General features: G+C 46.3%; 1 protein-coding gene across 2 annotated transcripts in view; it reads left to right on the top strand.

Moving 5' to 3' along the window:
* Positions 1-20,106, top strand: part of SEPSECS (Sep (O-phosphoserine) tRNA:Sec (selenocysteine) tRNA synthase) — a 339,266-nt gene that overhangs the window by 239,772 nt on the left and 79,388 nt on the right. For both annotated transcript variants that reach the window (XM_078678380.1, XM_078678381.1), the window contains one exon: positions 15,276-15,369. In XM_078678380.1, the coding sequence (XP_078534506.1) occupies positions 15,276-15,369 (94 nt within the window). The remainder of the gene's footprint in view (positions 1-15,275; positions 15,370-20,106) is intronic.

The following is a 20,106-nucleotide window of genomic DNA, read 5'->3' on the forward strand; positions in this document are numbered from 1 at the left end:
CATGCACTCTGAAAGTTCAAAGTTTTGAGGAGTGCTTGTAACATTGTCTGAAGCCTATTTGCAATTGCTTCATCTTCACTATTCTTAAAGTAAGTGGGGGCTGTTGTGATGCGGTGCCACCCTGAACCGCTTGACGGAGGCCCCCGAGGGACGGTGTCATGTCGCGGACTCGGAGGGGGCGCTTGGCTCCGGCCCCCTCCCCAAGTCGTGTTGCCCTGGTGTGGCCTGAGATCGCCCCCGACATAGGTGGCCGGCTCCCGGGGTCAAGCGGAACTTTTTTCCTTTTGGTGACTCTTCCATTCTTCACCTTGTCCCACAATCCGTTTCACCTAAAGACACGCTGTAGTGGGGCACCCCTTTTCCATTTCATTTGCCATTCAGCCCGCTTTTGCTACACTGTGCCTCTTCCGCTATTCAGCTGTTTACCGCCCGCTCTTTCGACTACAGCGTCTCGCTCACCATGTACTTGAGTTGCTCCCGCTCTTGCGGTGCAGCGATAGGCGGCTGCCACAGGACTCTCAAAATGGCGGCCATCTCTTCAGATTTGGGCGTGGTCCACTAAAATGGGCCTGCGACACCTTGGAACTCGGACGCTTGTCTGCTAGAGCTTGGGCTCCATTCTCGAAAGCGTCCCCTCATCCTTGAAGATTCTACAAAAGTCTTGGGGGCCCCCGACTCCCGCAGGCTTCTGGTGGGGAGCGCCTAGCATGATTGCTCGTGGAATGGCCACGACGGAGCTACGAAATGGTGGTGCTCTCATGCTAACGCCAGCTTCAGTCTGAAACATCCAGAAACACTGTAGACTACCAATTCGATCAGTTCCGGTAGCGCTCCAACGTGACCCGGTAGAGAAGAACTTGCCCTCCCCTCTTTGACTGATGGTTCTTGTTGCCTGTCCCTTCTGTTGTCATTTAACAGAACTATTTAGCCTGCTGAAAGGGGTTGTGTGCCGTCCGCTGGTTGGTGGAGACATTTTCACTATATTCTGGACCTGCGTTGTCGCGTAATGCGTCATATGACGCGCCGCGTTAGAAAGTTTAATAAATTATTAAACACAATAAACAATCCTTAAAAAATAAAAAAAAATAAAAAATAATCAACAAAACCAACAATCAATTAACAACAGTATTTGAAAAGTCTATCATTCATTTTTCATTGCAGTACGCTGCCCAGAAAGCTTCCCGGTTCCCGGACCGGGCGCTACCCACGCAAAAAAACAAAAAAAAAATTATTTTTTTTTGCCCCGCGGGGCCGTTTTAAAGCCTCCACATTAAACCTAGGGGGTCAGGGAGGATCTACTATGCCCCCTTATGGTTATTTGCCCCTTTGTTTTGGCCTCCTCTTGTCTCTCGATCCTACCGAGAGACAAGATGGCGGCAGCTACGGACTTTTTGGAATGTTGACAGACGCCAGAGAACCAATCAGCTTCGCTTCACAAAGCTCCGTTGCGCGAAAAGTACGCGTCCTGGAGCGCTGCCCGGTCCGCTGTTACAGATATATATCTTTTTTTAAACGTTAATTTCTCAAAATCCACTGGAGCACATATATTGAGACCTACAAAAGGCACATCGGGCTACCAGTCCCTACAATTTTGCCAAGTTTCGTGCAAATCTATTCAGCCGTTCGGGCTAAAAGTGAGGCTAACCGCCCTATGGAAAAATCAATGTTAAAAACACGTTTTGGGACCCCCCTTTTTTCTCGGCCCCCCCTTGACGAAACCCCCCCAAATTTTCAGGGGCTGCTCAGAAACAAAATGTGCCATTTTCCTGAAAATTTCAGCCAATTCCGTCCACAAACGCCAAAGTTATTAGACATAGAATTTTCAAAAAACCCATAGGGAAAAAATCCTAACTATATATACCTACTGGCGACCGCCAGTAGGTAATATATATATATATATATATATATATATATATACCATGACCAAGCCTTACGACAAAACGCGTCGGCTTTTGTAACCATTAGTTGCTAATAAATTGAATTTGAAGCATCTCGGAGTGTCCCGACCCTTTCTGAACCCAGGAGGTTTGCAGGAAGCTGACTGCAAGATATATATATATATATATATATATATATATATATATATATTCACTGAAAAAACCATAGGTTATAGACCATATATAGTTAGGAATTAGCATTTACAAAACCTTGAAAATTCACTGAAAAAACCATAGGTTATAGACCATATATAGTTAGGAATTAGCATTTAAAAAACCTTATTTTACTCACACAAAACCATTGAAATTCCATATATAGTTAGTTGCACTAACTATATATCGCGCACCCGCAATCCACTGCTGATCATGTCACATATTACATCATTCATGACATGGTCAGTGACATCACTGATGACATCACTGATGACATCTCAAATGACATCACTGATGACATCACTGATGACAGCATCCAGTGACTGTATGTTTCTGTAAAGTTAAAATATGTCTTACATATTGAAGAATGAGTGGATGTATAAGTGTCTGGATGAAGGATTTAGTAGGTGCGTGACTGACTGTATGAGTGAGTGATTAAATGTGTCTCACTGAATGCATGGGTTAGTGACTAAACTGTCTTAATTTGTGCATCATTATGTCTGTTGTTCTGTAAACTGCTGCATGTGTTGATCATTAGCTATACGAGAGGCTATATGTGTTATTAATTGGTTGCCCAAGTATTTCTATGGGAGATTGAGTTTGTGTGGGGGTGGCTGGAAGGTGTGTGACTCTATGCATAGATGTGTGAGCAGTTTATTCACTAGGTGTATGAGTTCAAGAGTGCATGTGGAAACAGCTACATGGGCAGTTGACTGTGTGCATGAGTGTATTGATGAGTGAATGGATATCTCAATGCTACATGTCATAGTAAGTACATATGTAAAACACAGTACATGTGAGAGTTGGCATATATAAATAACTGTGCATGAGAGCCACTGAATGAGTGAGTGGTTGTATCGATCATTGTGAACTTGTATCAGGGATTGTATAAGAGAGTAAATATGTGTTAGTATATGTTTCAATAAGTAAGGTGTGTTTAACTGTATAGTTGAAGAAATGGAGGTGAGATTGTTTCTTTGCATGACTGACTGGGTGTGTGAGTAACTCCATGGATGAGTGGCAGTGTGTGAGTGTCTGTATACACTGAGTGTATCTAAGGTTATATTAGAGTCTGAAGAGGTTTATCGTATTAGCACAAGAATGATGTCAAATGAGATGTCATCAGTGATGTCATCAGTGATGTCATCTGCGATGTCATCAGTGATGTCACTGACCATGTCATGAATGATGTAATATGTGACATGATCAGCAGTGGATTGCGGGTGCGCGATATATAGTTAGTGCAACTAACTATATTTATTTATTTATTTATTTTAACGACTTGTAGAGCGCCTGGTGACCCGAAGGCATCCCCGCGCTGTAATGATTTTGATATCCAGATGAGATGGAGGAGAAAAAAGAAGAAAAGAAGAGAAAGGGGGGACGTTATTTCGGAAATAGAAGTGTTTTCAATTTTTTTCTAAAAATAAGATAGCTGGGTTCCAGTCTGAGGGTACGGGGGAGTGAGTTCCATCCGGTGGAAGCTTTCACAGAGAAGCGTCGGCCTCCAGTGCGTGTCTTTTTGAATTTGGGGATGTTGGCTAGATGATCATTCTCGGACCGCAGGGATCTGGGAGCTATATAAGGAGTTACCAGGTCGCTGAGAATCGGAGGGCCAGCTCCATTAATCAGTTTGTAGGCCGTACACATGGCTTTGAATTCCACCCTTCGACGCACCGGGAGCCAGTGCAGGGCTTTGATGGCGGGTTTAGCTGACACTCTGGAGGGAAGGTTCATGAGTAGTCGGGCTGCAGCGTTCTGTGTTCGTTGTATTTTAGCCAAGGTGGCCACAGGGGCACCCAGGTAAACCATGTTACTGTAGTCCAGCCGTGACAGTATTAGTCCTTGGACTAGGAGTTTTCTGGAGGTGGGCGGGAGTAGGGGAAGAATCTTGCGGGTGGTGCGCATAAGCCCAAAACAGGTTCCTGCAGTTTTGGCCGCTTGTGTTTTCATTGATAGCTCGGGTTCTAGCCAGACTCCTAGGGTCTTGATTTCTTTTTTTGGGGTGGGAATTTCCCCGAACACGTCTGGCCAGGCTGATGGGGGGATGGTCACCCATTGCTTTCCCATGATCATCACTTCGGTCTTCGACCCGTTTAATTTGAGTGAAGATTCACACATCCAGCCATAGGTTTTCGTAAGGCAATTTGCCAAATTGTCTGGGTGGTCGTCTAGTTGGGATAGGGAGACGACCAGCTGTGTGTCATCCGCGTAACTCACAATTTTGATGCCGAAGGGTGTCACCACGTCTTCAAGGGGGGCCATATAAGCATTAAAAAGCGTAGGGCTTAGAGATGATCCCTGGGGGACCCCGCTCGTGAGGGGGAGGATGGACGAGTGGTGATTGCTGTCCCATACCTGGAACGTGCGCCCGGCAAGGAAGGACTCTATCCACCTGAGCGCTATCCCGGTGAGCCCTGCTGCCGCCAGCCGTTGGAGGAGGACACGATGGTTGACTGTGTCGAAGGCTGCACTAAGATCCAGGAGGATCACTGCCACTGACCCTCCTGAATCCAAAATGCGCCTTGCCTCCTCGATAACGGCCAGAAGGGCGGTATCAGTGCCATGACCCGGGCGAAACCCAGTTTGGGATTGCCGTAAGATGTTATTTGCCTCGAGAAACTGAGACAATTGTCCGTTGACCAATTTCTCGGCTACCTATGCTATATATGGAATTTCAATGGTTTTGTGTGAGTAAAATAAGGTTTTTTAAATGCTAATTCCTAACTATATATGGTCTATAACCTATGGTTTTTTCAGTGAATTTTCAAGGTTTTGTAAATGCTAATTCCTAACTATATATGGTCTATAACCTATGGTTTTTTCAGTGAATTTCAATGGTTTTTTAATAGCAAATATCATAAGCTGTCGAATGTCAAGTACGTGGTAAGTGAAAACATTTTCGTGTTTATGCACACTGATCTGCTTTGAATGGTGCCCCCCCCCCCCTCATTTCTATTAGGAGTACTCTCTCTTTGCAGATAGTGAAAGGTAGTTAACGCAGGCCTTTGCCCCCGTTGTAATCCGTCGTGCCTGCTTCTCTCTCCATTTGATTGATTGTTATCCAAGTATTTACTGTTTTAGAATTAGTTCTCTTTGGTTCATTCTCTATTTACAAACAAACACAGAGTCGCAATACTCTGTTTAGTCTTTGCAGATAACGAAAAATCGTGTAAAAAAAAAGAAAAGGAATCGAGCAAAATCAGTAGGCCACTAATGGGATCTCTTTTTGACCTCGCTAAAATAGAAACATTAGGAACAACCCCTCATGACAAATACAAAACTAGTGAGATGAACTGAACTCCACACAATGATGGCTGCAAAACAGCTCGGCTCCGCCACCCACCCCGCCCAAAATAACGATAAAGAACGGCTGCCATGATTGGTTGCGGAATGACCACGACGGAGCTACGAAATGGTGCTGCTCTCATGCTAACCCCAGCTTCAGTCTGAAACATCCAGAAACACTGTAGACTACCAATTCGATCAGTTCCGGTAGCGCCCCAATGTAACCCAGTAGAGAAGAACTAGCCCTCCCCTCTTTGACTGATGGTTCTTGTTGCCTGTCCCTTCTGTTGTCATTTAACAGAACTATTTAGCCTGCTGAAAGGGGTTGTGTTCCGACCGCTGGTTGGTGGAGACATTTTGACTATATTCTGTACCTGCGTTGTCGCGTAATGCGTCATATGACGCGCCGCGTTAGCGCATCCGGAAGTCATCCGGGGCGCGCAGCGCGTAACGTAAGCATAACAAGTCATGTGACTTGTTAATAAAACTTTTCATTGGTTCATTTTACTTTTCTTATTGTAATGATGAAAGGCTTGGTCATATGACCTAAAAATTACGCTTTTCATTACTTCCGAACATTATTTTTTCTTAAATATATGTTATAATGTTCCAGGCTAATGTACTTTCCCGGAAATTTTACAACTGTCCTGCAAGTAAAATATATTCTTTTTTCGAGAAAAAGAGCGTTTCTTCGTCCCATGACGGAGCCGTTGAGCAAAAGAGGGTCGACCTGCTGTCTTAGTCGCCGATACGCCTGAATATGAGATTCTTATCGATCACTTTATGTTGCAGGAATAGAAAACACAACAGCCCTTGACCATTTATCTTTACTGCGTTCCTTCGTATTATACCTTTTACCCTTCATGTAATTGGTCTGCTTTATTTCACTTGCCTTTTAATGATTCTAAAACAGTCACTATTATTAAAAACGTTACCAATGTATATACTACTACCATGTTTTCTTTTAAAAACCTTTATTGTGAAAATTTCATTATACAAATACGAGCCTATAACCACGTGGGCCTGCCACAGAGCAAACTGTAATCGTATATGATGAATAGACATTTACACTGTAGAGGAACGTAACGGGCGGGCCATTAGGTTGCAAGAACTAAGGTGTCTAACAGTTACGGAATCGGTGGACGTACATTTTATAATTAAAATACGACAGGGCCAGTTACAATAAAATTATCTAGATATACATTTGCGGGCAAGTACCATGGGTGACGTTAATTCGAACTTTCAACAGTACAGTAATCAATAACACATCAGAACTTAATATCAATAGGGATGTCGAAATAGTCAATCAATTCTCGTCCCCGCCCGCCATGTGCTTCAAAACTGCATACGTATCTCGTGATTTCAAGGTTCTGCAACCAGTACACAACAAGGAGTTACGAGTCCCATTTATTCCGGCGCCATTTTGGGCGAGGACGGGCAGGTCCAGGATATAGTCAAAATGTCTCTACCAACCATCGACTATGATGATGTTCATATGCTGTATTTATTAGAGTAACACTCATCTGTCCACATGAAATTAATTTGCCACAATCTAAACATGTCATTTTAATCTTTCCAAAGTTCTTCTAAATATTTGGGACCGTTTCCCTTGCCTCTGAAGCTCTCAGTGCCACTTCTTTGATGAATGTACTAGCAGGTCAGGGGTTCTCCTCCAAATCTCTCTTTTATGCAGCACTATAATTAATTGGTGCCACCTCTCCATATGACGATGCATGGTATAGTTACCACAACTATATTTTTTTTCGGTTCCTCTGGAGAGTTCATCGTGGCAGATGAAGCGTGTAACGTACCGGGCATTTACCTTTTTTTGCATGTACAGGAAAGGAAAAAAAATCGAGCGTCCGAGTTCTAAGGTGTCCCAGGGCCATTTTAGTGGACCAGGCCCAAATCCAAAGAACAGGCCGCCATTTTGAGAGTCCTCTTGCAGCCGCCTGTCGCTGTAGCATCAAGAGCAGCCGAAACTCAGCTGAATGGCAACTGAAACGGTAAAGGGGCGCCCCACTACAGCAGACGAGCCTCCACCTAGGAAGGCCCATTCACGCCGGCTCCCCCCCCCTTCGGGCACCCCACGCCGTTATTCGGAGCAGTATTGTAGGATGGCCACACCAGTGCGGCAACTTGCTAGACATCACCTCGGTGGTAACCGAATCTCAACGCCTTGTGGTGTCTTCTATTCAAAAAACATTGTTATGCTGCCTTCGACCTATTCGCCGCAAGTGCGCACACAACTCAACTGCATAGCTTGCTAGACACCACCTCGGTGCCATCCGGATCTTGGAATGTCAGCACCTTTTGGTGTCTTCTCTTCAGAAAATATTGTTGCGCTGCCTTTGGCCCCATTCGCACATCAGTCCGCTACTGACGCCATCTCACAGGCTAATGGGGCGCCCCACGCCGACTTTCAGCATTGTAGAATGACCACACCAGTACAGCAACTTGCTAGACATCACCTCGGTGCCATCCGGATCTCGGCGCCCCACTGCAGATGAAGTGCCTCTCAACTATGAAACCACCACGGTGACATCCGGATCTTGGCGCGTTGTGCTGCCTTCGGCCTATTCGCACATCGGTCCGCTACTGACGCCATCTCACAGGCTAATGGGGCGACCCACGCCGAGTTTCAGCATTGTAGGATGACCACACCAGTACAGCAACTTGCTAGACATCACCTCGGTGCCATCCGAATCTTGGCATCTCAACGCCTAGTGGTATCTTCCATACAAAAAATATTGTTACGCTGCCTTTGGCCCCATTCGCACATCAGTCCGCAACTTAGACATCACCTCGGTGCCATCCGGATCTTGGCATCTCAGCGCCTTGTGGTGTCAGTCAGAAAATATTGTTGCGCTGCCTTTGGCACCATTCGCACATCGGTCCGCTACTGACGCCATCTCACAGGCCAACGGGGCGCCCAACGCCGACTTTCAACATTGTAGGATGGCCACAGAAGTGCGACAACTTACTAGACACCACCTCGGTGCCATCCGGATCTTGGCGCGTTGTGCTGCCTTCGGCCTATTCGCACATCGGTCCGCTACTGACGCCATCTCACAGGCCAACGGGGCGCCCCACGCCGACTTTCAGCATTGTTGGATGGCCACACCAGTGCGGCAACTTACTAGACACCACCTCGGTGCCATCCGGATCTTGGCGCGTTGTGCTGCCTTCGGCCTATTCGCACATCGGTCCGCTACTGACGCAAACTCACAGGCCAACGGGGCGCCCCACGCCGACTTTCAGCATTGTAGGATGGCCACACCAGTGCTGCAACTTGCTGGACACCACCTCGGTGCCATCCGGATCTTGGCGCGTTGTATTGCCTTCGGCCTATTCGCACATCGGTCCGCTACTGACGCCGCCTCACGTGCCAACGTATTTTCTCCGCATTTTATACCCTATGCCGCATAACAGGTCATGTGACTTGTTTATAAAACTTTTCATTGGTTCATTTTACTTTTGGTTTCCTAATGATGGAAGGCTTGATCATATGACCTAAAAACAACACTTTTCATTGGATGAAAACTTTTTTTTTTCCCAAACGATGAAAGCCCCACCTTGTTTCTGGATGTTTCAGACTAAACTGGCGTCAGCATGAGAGCACCACCATCTCGTAGCTCCGTCGTGGTCATTCCGCGAGCAATCATGGCAGCCGCTCCCCACCAGAAGCCTGCAGGAGTCGGGGCCCCCAAAACTTTTGATGAATTCTCAAGGCGGAGGGGACGCTTTCGAGAATGGGGTCCAAGACCTAGCAGACAAGCGTCCGATTTCCAAGGTGTCCCAGGGCCATTTCAGTGGACCAGGCCCAAAAAGGAAAGAGCCTGCCGCCATTTTGAGAGTCCTGTGACAGCCGCCTATCGCTGCACCGCAAGAGTGGGCGCAACTCAGCTGAATTGCGGCTTTTGACACAGTGGACCAAAAACGGACGGAATGGCAACTGAAACGGTAAAGGGGCGCCCCACTACAACAGATGACACTCCACCTGGAGAGGCCCGTTCACGCCGCCTCCCCCGGGGCGACCCACGCCGTTATTCGGAGCAGCATTGTAGGATACCAAAACCAGTGCGGCAACTTACTGGACATCACCTTGGTGCCATCGTTCTGCTGCCTTGGAACTATTCGCACAACAGTTTGCTACTGATGACCCACCCCCCGCGACGCCCCACGCCGTTATTTGCTGGGTGGCAACTTACTAGACATCACTTTCGTGTCATCTAGATTTCGGCGCGTTCTGCTGCCTTGGAACTATTCGCACAACAGTTTGCTACTGATGACCCACCCCCCGCGACGCCCCACGCCGGAAATCTGGACTTTGTGCTGCGTTGGGACTATTCGCACAGCCGACCGCTACTTCGTTGTTTTTCCCTAAAAATGTTTATATGTTATTACTATTTTTGTTTTCTTGTATATATTTATAAATTATTAAAGTTTTATAATCTTACTACTTTGTCGGAGTGCTATATATTTTTAATGTGACACACAATTGTAAAAACTTTGATGTACAAAGAGTCATCCCTGGAATCTTCCGCTTCACGCTCGGTCCCCTCCCCAATCACAATACAGGATGGTTTTCAGATAATAGCAACGCTTCTGCTGTGACGGATCTCATCGAGTGTGGGCCTTGATCTACTATAACTCCTTTGAAGAGGGGTGATTCTTTACAGCTGTGGCCATAAACTACATCTGCAGGGCTAGCTGATAGCCTAGGACCGGCCTGGACAATCGGACACAGAGGAAAAGGAGTGTCAGAGGGTGCGGTAGTGAATAGGGCGAAAGGGAGGTGTCGGGCGGGCACAGGGTGTGATTCTCAGGGAAGAGCAGCGCAGATGGGGGAGGTTTATTACCCATGCATAAGACAGAGAGCGGGGGTGACCACTGCCTGGGTGAGATGCTTGCGAGGGTGGGGAGCCATGCTAAGGATCGACAGCGTGCACAGAGTGGGTCTGGTCAAGGCATCTAAAATGGCTGCCGTGCACGACAAAAGTGTGGCATTTGAAAAAAGACAAGACGCAGACAATGTTTTTCAACACTTCCTGATTTCCTTCGAATCGAACGTTAACAGACGTTGGGGCATATTACCAAAGTTAAGCGATATTTATCCCTAACGATGCATTGCAAAGATTTTTTTACCGTCAGAAATTATCGCAGATAAACCTTGCTATTATCAAGGTTTATCGCAAATACGATAAAAAACGACCGCAATGCATTAATATCGCTGAAAACTCAGCGATATTCATGCATTACCGAGCTAATGCTCTTAGCCATGTTATCCACCTCCCATTGGATAACATGGCTAAGAACTGCTCAGGGCAACTGTTACTTTTTGGAGATATTCGCGCTTATCTCGAATATTTCCAAAAGTTGATAATAGGAGATAGCGATGTTAGCGACTGTTTCCAGTCGCTAACATCTTGGCATGCCCACTTTGCATGTCATTAGTGATAAATATCACTCACATGCAAAGTGGGGCCCAAGATGGTCGCTATCTCCTACTAGCCGTCGCTAACTGGTGTTAGCAACAGCTAGGTAATACAGATATAATTTTATCTCCGCGAAGCGGAGCGCTGTTACAGATATATATCTTGTTTTTGAACGTTAATTTCTCAAAATGCACTGAAGCACATATATTGAGACCTAGCAAAGGCACATCGGGCTACCAGTCCCTAATATTTTACCAAGTTTCGTGCAAATCCATTCAGCCGTTCGATTATTATTATTTTTTTTTTTTTTTTGCCCCGCGGGGCCCTTTTAAAACCTCCACATCAAACCTAGGGGGTCAGCGAGGATCTACTATGCCCCCTTATGGTCATTTGCCCCTTCGCTTTGGCCTCCTCTTGTCTCTCGATCCTACCGAGAGACAAGGTGGCGGCCGCTACGTACTGTTTGGAATGTTTACAGACACCGGAGAGCCAATCAGCTTCGCTTCGCAAAGCTCCGTAACGCGAAAAGTACGCGAAGCGGTGCGCTGCCCGGTCCGCTGTTACAGATATATATCTTTTTTTAAACGTTAATTTCTCAAAATCCACTGTAGCACATATATTGAGACCTACAAAAGGCACATCGGGCTACCAGTCCCTACAATTTTGCCAAGTTTCGTGCAAATCCATTCAGCCGTGCGGGCTAAAAGTGAGGCCAACCGCCCTATGGAAAACTCAATGTTAAAAACACGTTTTGGGACCCCCCTTTTTTCTCGACCCCCCCTGGACGAACCCCCCCCCCCAATTTTCAGGGGCTGCTCAGAAACAAAATGTGCCATTTTCCTGAAAATTTCAGCCAATTCCGTCCACAAACGCCAAAGTTATTAGACATAGAATTTTCAAAAAACCCATAGAGAAAAAATCCTAACTATATATACCTACTGGCGACCGCCAGTGTATATGTATATATATATATATATATATATATATATATATTCCAACATAAAAGGTTGCCCTCGATCAAAACGCCACACACCAGGGGGTTGTCACCATATTTTAAATGCAGGTTAGCAGTCACATCACGTTCCCTCGTAAGTCCTTATCAAATGCCAAACGCGTTTCGGGCAGCATTGTGCCCTAGATCACTGGCGGCTTGAACAACAGTCCCGGCAACAGTGAGGGGCCATTTATTGAAATCATTAAGACCCTCTCCAGTGGGCGTGGAGCTGCAATGCTTCATGGTCTTAGAAGTCCCTCGTCGTTGTACCACAGTTGGTGTTGGCGGGTTCTGCAAAATAAAGCAAAAAAGTACTTTACCCAAGTGGGCTACTTGAAGAGGAAAACAGTGATGTTGCTGCTTAATTCATATCCCACGACCTCGGCCTCTCTGATCTCTCAGCTCCCGACACTTCAGGAGTTGCAGGTCCGCTGACTTGCGGAGGGGCGTTTCCGCGGCTAGGCTAGGCTTTATATATTTATAGTCACCCTTAAAAATTCCCTTGATGCCTACCCTAAAACTAAAAATACCCTGGTTTCACAAAATCCCATACCCTCTTAACCCTAAAAATAGACTTGACACTCAAATTCCCACCCTAAAATTACCCTTGCCACTCAAAAACCCATACCCACCCTAAACCTTTAAAAATACCCTTGACACCCTAATACATATATATATATATATATATATATATATATATATATATATATATATATATAATCTCCAACAAACAGGAGAACCCAAAGCGGAGTAAGGCCACACGGAAGTAGTAAGCACCTTTCATTTATTTCACTTCGTGCAAACAGGAAACAAATTCAAAGCAGTCCCCAAAGTTTATCTTGTGCCAAACGCGTTTCGGGATATAAGAATCCCTTCCTCAGTGGCATGTCTGTAAAGCAAAGGAAGCACTGTTTAAGCATTCACTAAATAGTCAATTGCCGTCGCAAGTGGGCGTGGCCATACACTCTTGCATCCTGGGCATTGAAGTGCAATGCATTCTTCCCCAGTGGGTTAGTTACTTCCTCGCTTTAAATGTCAGCAAATAATATCCCAAGTGGGGCAGAGGCCCGTTCTGAAAGTCACCTGCTCTGCTTTGCCAGAGTGAACATTAGTGCCGAAGGTCAGCGCAGTCCTGTATCAGCGCTGTACTTTCATTCCGTCCCAGCAGCGCCAGCCCCCAGATTTGAGCTGGCTTGGATCCACACATAAGGCGGCGGGCTTACTCCACGGCTGGAACAGCCGTACACATCCAACAAACAGGAGAACCCAAAGCGGAGTAAGGCCACACGGAAGTAGTAAGCACCTTTCATTTATTTCACTAACCCACTGGGGAAGAATGCATTGCACTTCAATGCCCAGGATGCAAGAGTGTATGGCCACGCCCACTTGCGACGGCAATTGACTATTTAGTGAATGCTTAAACAGTGCTTCCTTTGCTTTACAGACATGCCACTGAGGAAGGGATTCTTATATCCCGAAACGCGTTTGGCACAAGATAAACTTTGGGGACTGCTTTGAATTTGTTTCCTGTTTGCACGAAGTGAAATAAATGAAAGGTGCTTACTACTTCCGTGTGGCCTTACTCCGCTTTGGGTTCTCCTGTTTGTTGGATGTGTACGGCTGTTCCAGCCGTGGAGTAAGCCCGCCGCCTCATGTGTGGATCCAAGCCAGCTCAAATCTGGGGGCTGGCGCTGCTGGGACGGAATGAAAGTACAGCGCTGATACAGGACTGCGCTGACCTTCGGCACTAATGTTCACTCTGGCAAAGCAGAGCAGGTGACTTTCAGAACGGGCCTCTGCCCCACTTGGGATATTATTTGCTGACATTTAAAGCGAGGAAGTAACTAACCCACTGGGGAAGAATGCATTGCACTTCAATGCCCAGGATGCAAGAGTGTATGGCCACGCCCACTTGCGACGGCAATTGACTATTTAGTGAATGCTTAAACAGTGCTTCCTTTGCTTTACAGACATGCCACTGAGGAAGGGATTCTTATATCCCGAAACGCGTTTGGCACAAGATAAACTTTGGGGACTGCTTTGAATTTGTTTCCTGTTTGCACGAAGTGAAATAAATGAAAGGTGCTTACTACTTCCGTGTGGCCTTACTCCGCTTTGGGTTCTCCTGTTTGTTGGATGTGTACGGCTGTTCCAGCCGTGGAGTAAGCCCGCCGCCTCATGTGTGCATCCAAGCCAGCTCAAATCTGGGGGCTGGCGCTGCTGGGACGGAATGAAAGTACAGCGCTGATACAGGACTGCGCTGACCTTCGGCACTAATGTTTACTCTGGCAAAGCAGAGCAGGTGACTTTCAGAACGGGCCTCTGCCCCACTTGGGATATTATTTGCTGACATTTAAAGCGAGGAAGTAACTAACCCACTGGGGAAGAATGTATTGCACTTCAATGCCCAGGATGCAAGAGTGTATGGCCACGCCCACTTGCGACGGCAATTGACTATTTAGTGAATGCTTAAACAGTGCTTCCTTTGCTTTACAGACATGCCACTGAGGAAGGGATTCTTATATCCCGAAACGCGTGTGGCACAAGATAAACTTTGGGGACTGCTTTGAATTTGTTTCCTGTTTGCACGAAGTGAAATAAATGAAAGGTGCTTACTACTTCCGTGTGGCCTTACTCCGCTTTGGGTTCTCCTGTTTGTTGGATATATATATATATATATATATATATATATATGTATATATATATATATATATACACAATGAATACGTAGCTTAATTACTTACCAATATACTTACATGTAATTGGTTTTACTATGAGTATGCCTTTACCATTTATGCTTTTACAACTTTATTTGTTATAAAGGCATCTGGGTTAACGGCGTACTCTATTTAAAAAAATTAAAACCTTTTGTAAAAACTTGCATTGTAAAGACCTTGTGGTTATAATGCCTTTGTTGTAAAGGCATCTCGTTGTTTAGCTTTTGTTGTAAAAGCTGTTTCTTCTGTTTACCATCTCACAAATTGCATGTAATATTTACTTTAGAGAAGGAAACAACTCTTCTAATAGTCACGAGATCGCTTCATCTCTTCAGTGTGATTTTAACAAACTGCTCAAATGTAATTTCTTGCCTTCTTGTTTTGGTTGAATATTTCTTGTGAAAACAATTCTACATTAACAAATAACATGGTATAAACCATATATGCAGATGTGAAGAGTATACTATGCAATTCCTTACCATTTTTGAGGGATGGGAGAGGTGTCATGACTTACTCAAGGCTTTGTCTCTTTGTGAGTCATGTCCTCTTGGAACATCTGCACTGCGCCCAACCCACCGCAGACACCAATCCCTCCCCCCAACCACACCCTCCCCACATTTTATGTATGTATTTATTTATACTTTTTTATTAACTTTTCATGTGCTACAGCTGTCCATTTCCTCTAAAGAATACAACTCACTTTTGAAAGCTCATTAAAAGTAATTTTGAATTCGCTTTTCCTTCTTAGGAATTGTATGTGTATCTTCAAAGTGAACTGAAGAAAGTTGCTGAGGGCTACAATGAGAGGCTGCTGGACACTCCGCACAATCCGATATCTTTAGGTATCATTTTGAAGTAGAAGTAACATGCTCTGTATTTGCACACCCTGAGTCTCTCGCTTTCCACGCAAGACCTCTTCAAAGTCATAAAAGTGGTAATGAAGCTGCAAGATTAGCTCATTCTATAATCCAGGGATTTTTCACAGCTCCTATAATTGTGGGGAAAGGACTCCAGTGCTAATGAGAAAGTTGTTGTGAGCTCCTGCACTGTGGGACATTTTTGCATTGAATCATATCTCTGGTGTGTCTAGTTCCCCAATGCTGCGATTTCGATGCCAGACCACATTAGACATTATGCTGAGCACAAAATAAATGAAAACCAAGACTACTAAGTGCATTAGCAGCACCACCCTGTTCATGTCACACTTTACTTGCACAGCTATGGGCTTTATATTCCCAATCCGTTGATTGCTGACACATTTTGAACTTTTCTTTTTTGCCTTACTCCCACACTTGTCCTGTATTCTGGTGTTGTTTCTTCCCAGTTTTTTTTGGCTCCTTTATGTCAGCAATTTTATGTAGACAGTTGGCACATTAAGAGTTCTTAGCAAAGTTTTCTCTTTCCTCTATAGTATGTTTTTAGGTCAAGCCTGGGCAGTGCATTCACTGCTCTGCAAGGCATGCTGTATTCTGGCATGTACTTGAAGTTCCACCCACTCTCCACCCATATTTTCCATTGGCTTATGTCATTGTGCTTTGTGAATGTTGGCGTCTGATTTGTTGATAGACTTATTAGTCCCTCCTTAGTCACTCCCGGTCTGCTGTTTCCTCCCACGAGGACTGGCCCTTTTACCTGTGTCCTAACTCAGGCGCTTTCATTAGCAGTTCCGATAACATTTTACTTAAAGAACAAGTTACTTATCTTTGTTAATGCATTATCTGGTAGAGACTCTATCTAGCTGTAGATTCCTTATCTTTGAATTTCCCAGGCGTCAGGCTTGGTCCGGAAACTTTTGCTAAGCAATACCTCTTGCATGCGGTGTCGGGTGGCTCCATTCAGTTCTGCGTGATGTCGTTGGTAATGTCGGTTATGATGTGGAGGTGCCTATATAGGCACCACCCAGGCATGCGGACATCAGTACTTTTTGTTTTTTCCATGCTAGGAGCGCAGAGCCACAAAGTAACTGACGTAGTCATGTGCAAAACAAGGTTCCTGAAAGGGAAGTAACCCTAGCCCTACAATATAACAATATTAGTCTGCAAAGCCAGGAGGTGTGGGCGGGCTGTAAGGAATTTGCAGGTAGATGGTCTCTATCAGATAATGTGTTACTGAAGGTAAGTAGCTTTTTCATCTGATAGAGAATTCTAGCTGTAGATTATTTACCTTTGAATTAGATACCCAAGCCATACTATCCCGGCTGTGGTTGCGGACCAATACCTTAAACTACAAAGTCCTGTAGGACCGAGCGGGCAAAGTGCCCATCTCTGTGGACCTGACCGTCCAGGTATTGTGCTTTGAAAACGTGCTCAACGATGTCCACGTGGTTGCCTGACAGATGTCTTGGACTGGGACACTCCAAGCCAAGGCCGTAGTCACAGCCTTTCCCCTGGTGGAATGGGCCCTTAATCCTTCAGGGGGCTGGTTCTTTGTCAGGGCATAACAAATATTGATATAGAGAACGACCCCGTGAGATATTGTCCTTTTTGCACTGCCCTTCCATTCTTTTTTTTTTTTTTTTTTCTTTTTTTTTAGGGTTTTATTTAAGAAAACAAGAGAAATTTACACATATTGGGTGTCATACATAGAATACAATTTTGCGATAGGTGAGCGAAGAAATCAATGTGGAAAATTCAATTCAGAGGAGTATGCAATGTCAACCAAGATTGGTACATCAATAAGGAGAAGTACAATCAACAATCTAGCAAAGTAGCAGCCAGCAGGGCTCACCCACCCATAGTTCAGGATAATGAAGATCAAGTCAGACACCCCGATACATAAGAAATCAATACAGGATTAACAACCTGTCTCTCGTAAAAGAAAAAAGGAAAGAAAAAAAAAAAGGCCATAGAACTAAACTAAGGCAAAATAACAAACCCCTCCCCGATCCCCCCACCCTGCACCCCTGCAATGGCTACGGCCCATCCCCACTAACAGTGTGCCTGTCGCCCCGGAACTAGACCTAAAAGAAGGAAAAAAAGAGTGGAGGAGGAAATATCAAACAGGCCCCCGGTCTCCCTTACTCCCCGCCAGTAGCAACCCGCCCCTACACGTATCCAGAATAATACAATGCAGCGATAAAAGTCAGACGGGGGGGAGCTTGTAAGAACCACCCAACTCCCGCGCTGGTATAGGTTACAAATGAAGTCATTGTGCAAACCCATCCAGTCAAAGTCAACCCTGGCCACTGCGATTTTTCATGCAAGCCCTGTCCGCTTGATCCGCCATCCCAATGAGAGTATCAAAATGTTGAGAAAGTTCAAAGTCAGTACGGAAGGATTGAGGCCAGGATAATAGTACACAAAGTCTAAGAGTCAAACGATGTCTGCTGTCCACCAGAGATAAATCGCTAGAGCGTATTTGAACCATCCAGGAGAAAAAGGGTGAGGTAACAATCCTACAGTCACTGGAGAACTCATTCTGAAATATAAGATCATCCGTGTCCATCTGGGGCGGCATCGGCATAGGGCATGATGTGGATTCGATAGTCCGGGGCTTGCTAGCCGTCGTTCGGGGGTCGACAAAAGATACAAAGTCTGGCTTCAGCGCGGGGCCCTCCGTCTCGGACGCTTCCTGCTCCGCGGGTAATACAGCGTGTTCCAGAACCAACAAAGGGTCGGAGTCCGGTCTCCGGCAGATGATATCAGTCGCTACGACCATCCTCTGGATGATGGCGGTGACCTGTGAATGGAGCTCCCCAATGGCGGCCATTACAGTATGCAGCGACGGTATACATTCCACCCGCTCCATCGCCCCTCGCGAAGCGACCAAGCAGGTCTCCGAACCCCGGAGGTCGACTACTCCGGGGCACCAGGCACAGGCAAATCCGATGACAACTGTGGGCACTCTCAAAAGCGCGATCTCAACACCGTCGCCGCCAGTGAGGAACTAAGCCCGTCGACCCCGGGAGCCCAACGGGGCCTCCGGGCAGCGGATCCCGGACCACAGCAACCGATGCCTCACGCCGCCTTAGCTGCGAGATAAAACTGCCACCGATCCACCATCCGAAACGGACAAGTAATACTCCACTTCGGGAGACCGGAAGCCACTCATGTCCCGCGGCCGATGTTATTCAACTCCAAACCGGCTGGGTTAGAAATCAAGGCCCCGGCTTCAACTCTGGGTTAGGCCGAGAATGGAACACGGCGTATCTTCATTATCCAAGCAGCTAGAAATTCCGGGATTGCACCTTTAGAGTCAGGAACACCTTAGCAGCACGGGAGTCCGGCGAGAAATCAGGATAATTGTCAGGATTTGTGAGCAACTGGCGGAGGTCGGCGGAGCCGGGAGCTTATGCGGCCATCTTGGTTGCTAGCGTGGCTCCTACCCTGCCCTTCCATTCTTGGCTCCCACGTACCCAACAAAGAGTTGGTCATCCTCCCGGAACTCGTTCGTGTGGTCAAGGTAGAACGAAAATGCTCTTTTTGGGTCCAGCCGTGGAGACACTCCTCTTCCTGGTGGGCAACGTGATGGACTGACCCAGATGGAAAGGGGTCACAACCTTAGGCAAAAAGGATGCTTGGGTGCTAAGCACCACCTTGTCCGGAAAGGACATAAGATAAGGAGGAGAGCAAGATAACTCCTGCTGTTAGCTCACCCTCCGGGCCAATGTATTCACCACCAAGAAGGCTGTTTTGATGGTCAACAGTCGGAGGGGACAATTGTGTAAAGGCTCAAAGGGAGCGCACATCCGCTAGGTGAGGACCTAGTCAAGGTCCCACTGCGGAATAACAAAGGGCGTATGTGGAAACAGGTGACCCAGCACTTTCAGAAATCTATGTACAATGGGAGATTTGAAGCGAGGGGGCTTGTCTAGCAACTGCAAAAAAAGCAAAAAGGTGACCCTTGAGAGTTCCCAAGGCAGAGCCCTGCTGGGTATGGGTCAGTATGAACAAAAGGACAGTAGAAAGAGAAGCAGAAAGAGGGTCAATAGACCTTTCTGTACAGTATAAAACAAACTTCTGCCAACAACAGGCATTTACCATCTTAGTGGAGGGATACCGGTCCACCAGATTAATGTTACAGGCTTCAGGAGTAAGGTCAAAAGCTATCAACTGTTGCTGCTCAATCTCCAAGCATAGAGGTACAGAGTTGACAGGTTCAAAACCCTCCCCTGCTGCTGCAACAGAAGGTCCTCCCGAAGATCGAAGGATTGATGCTCATTATCAGAAGCTCTGGCTATCATATTCTCCTTGCCCAGTCCAGTGCCACAAGGATGACTTGGGCCCGGTCGCTCCTGATCTTCTTCAGAACTCTGGGCAGGAGTGGTATGGGCGGAAAGGCGTACAGCAGGCCTGAGCTCCACTCGTGATGAAAGGTGTCGCCGAGTGATAACCGCCTTGTAAACTCCTGCACTCACTACTCCGAATACTGCGCAATGTCTTTGGAGGCAAAAAAATCTAACCAAGGTTCTCCCCACTGCTGAAAGAGACCTTGCGCCACCTCCGACTGGAGACCCCATCCGTGATCCTATAGGCATCGACGGCTGAGTTAGTCTGCCCTGGTGTTCAGAGAACTTGCCAGATGTTGAACCACCAGGATTATGCCCTGCTGTTCCAGCCATGTCCAGAGATGCAGGGCCT

This window comes from Lissotriton helveticus, chromosome 2_2, assembly GCF_964261635.1.
Source record: "Lissotriton helveticus chromosome 2_2, aLisHel1.1, whole genome shotgun sequence".
NCBI lineage: Eukaryota > Metazoa > Chordata > Amphibia > Caudata > Salamandridae > Lissotriton > Lissotriton helveticus.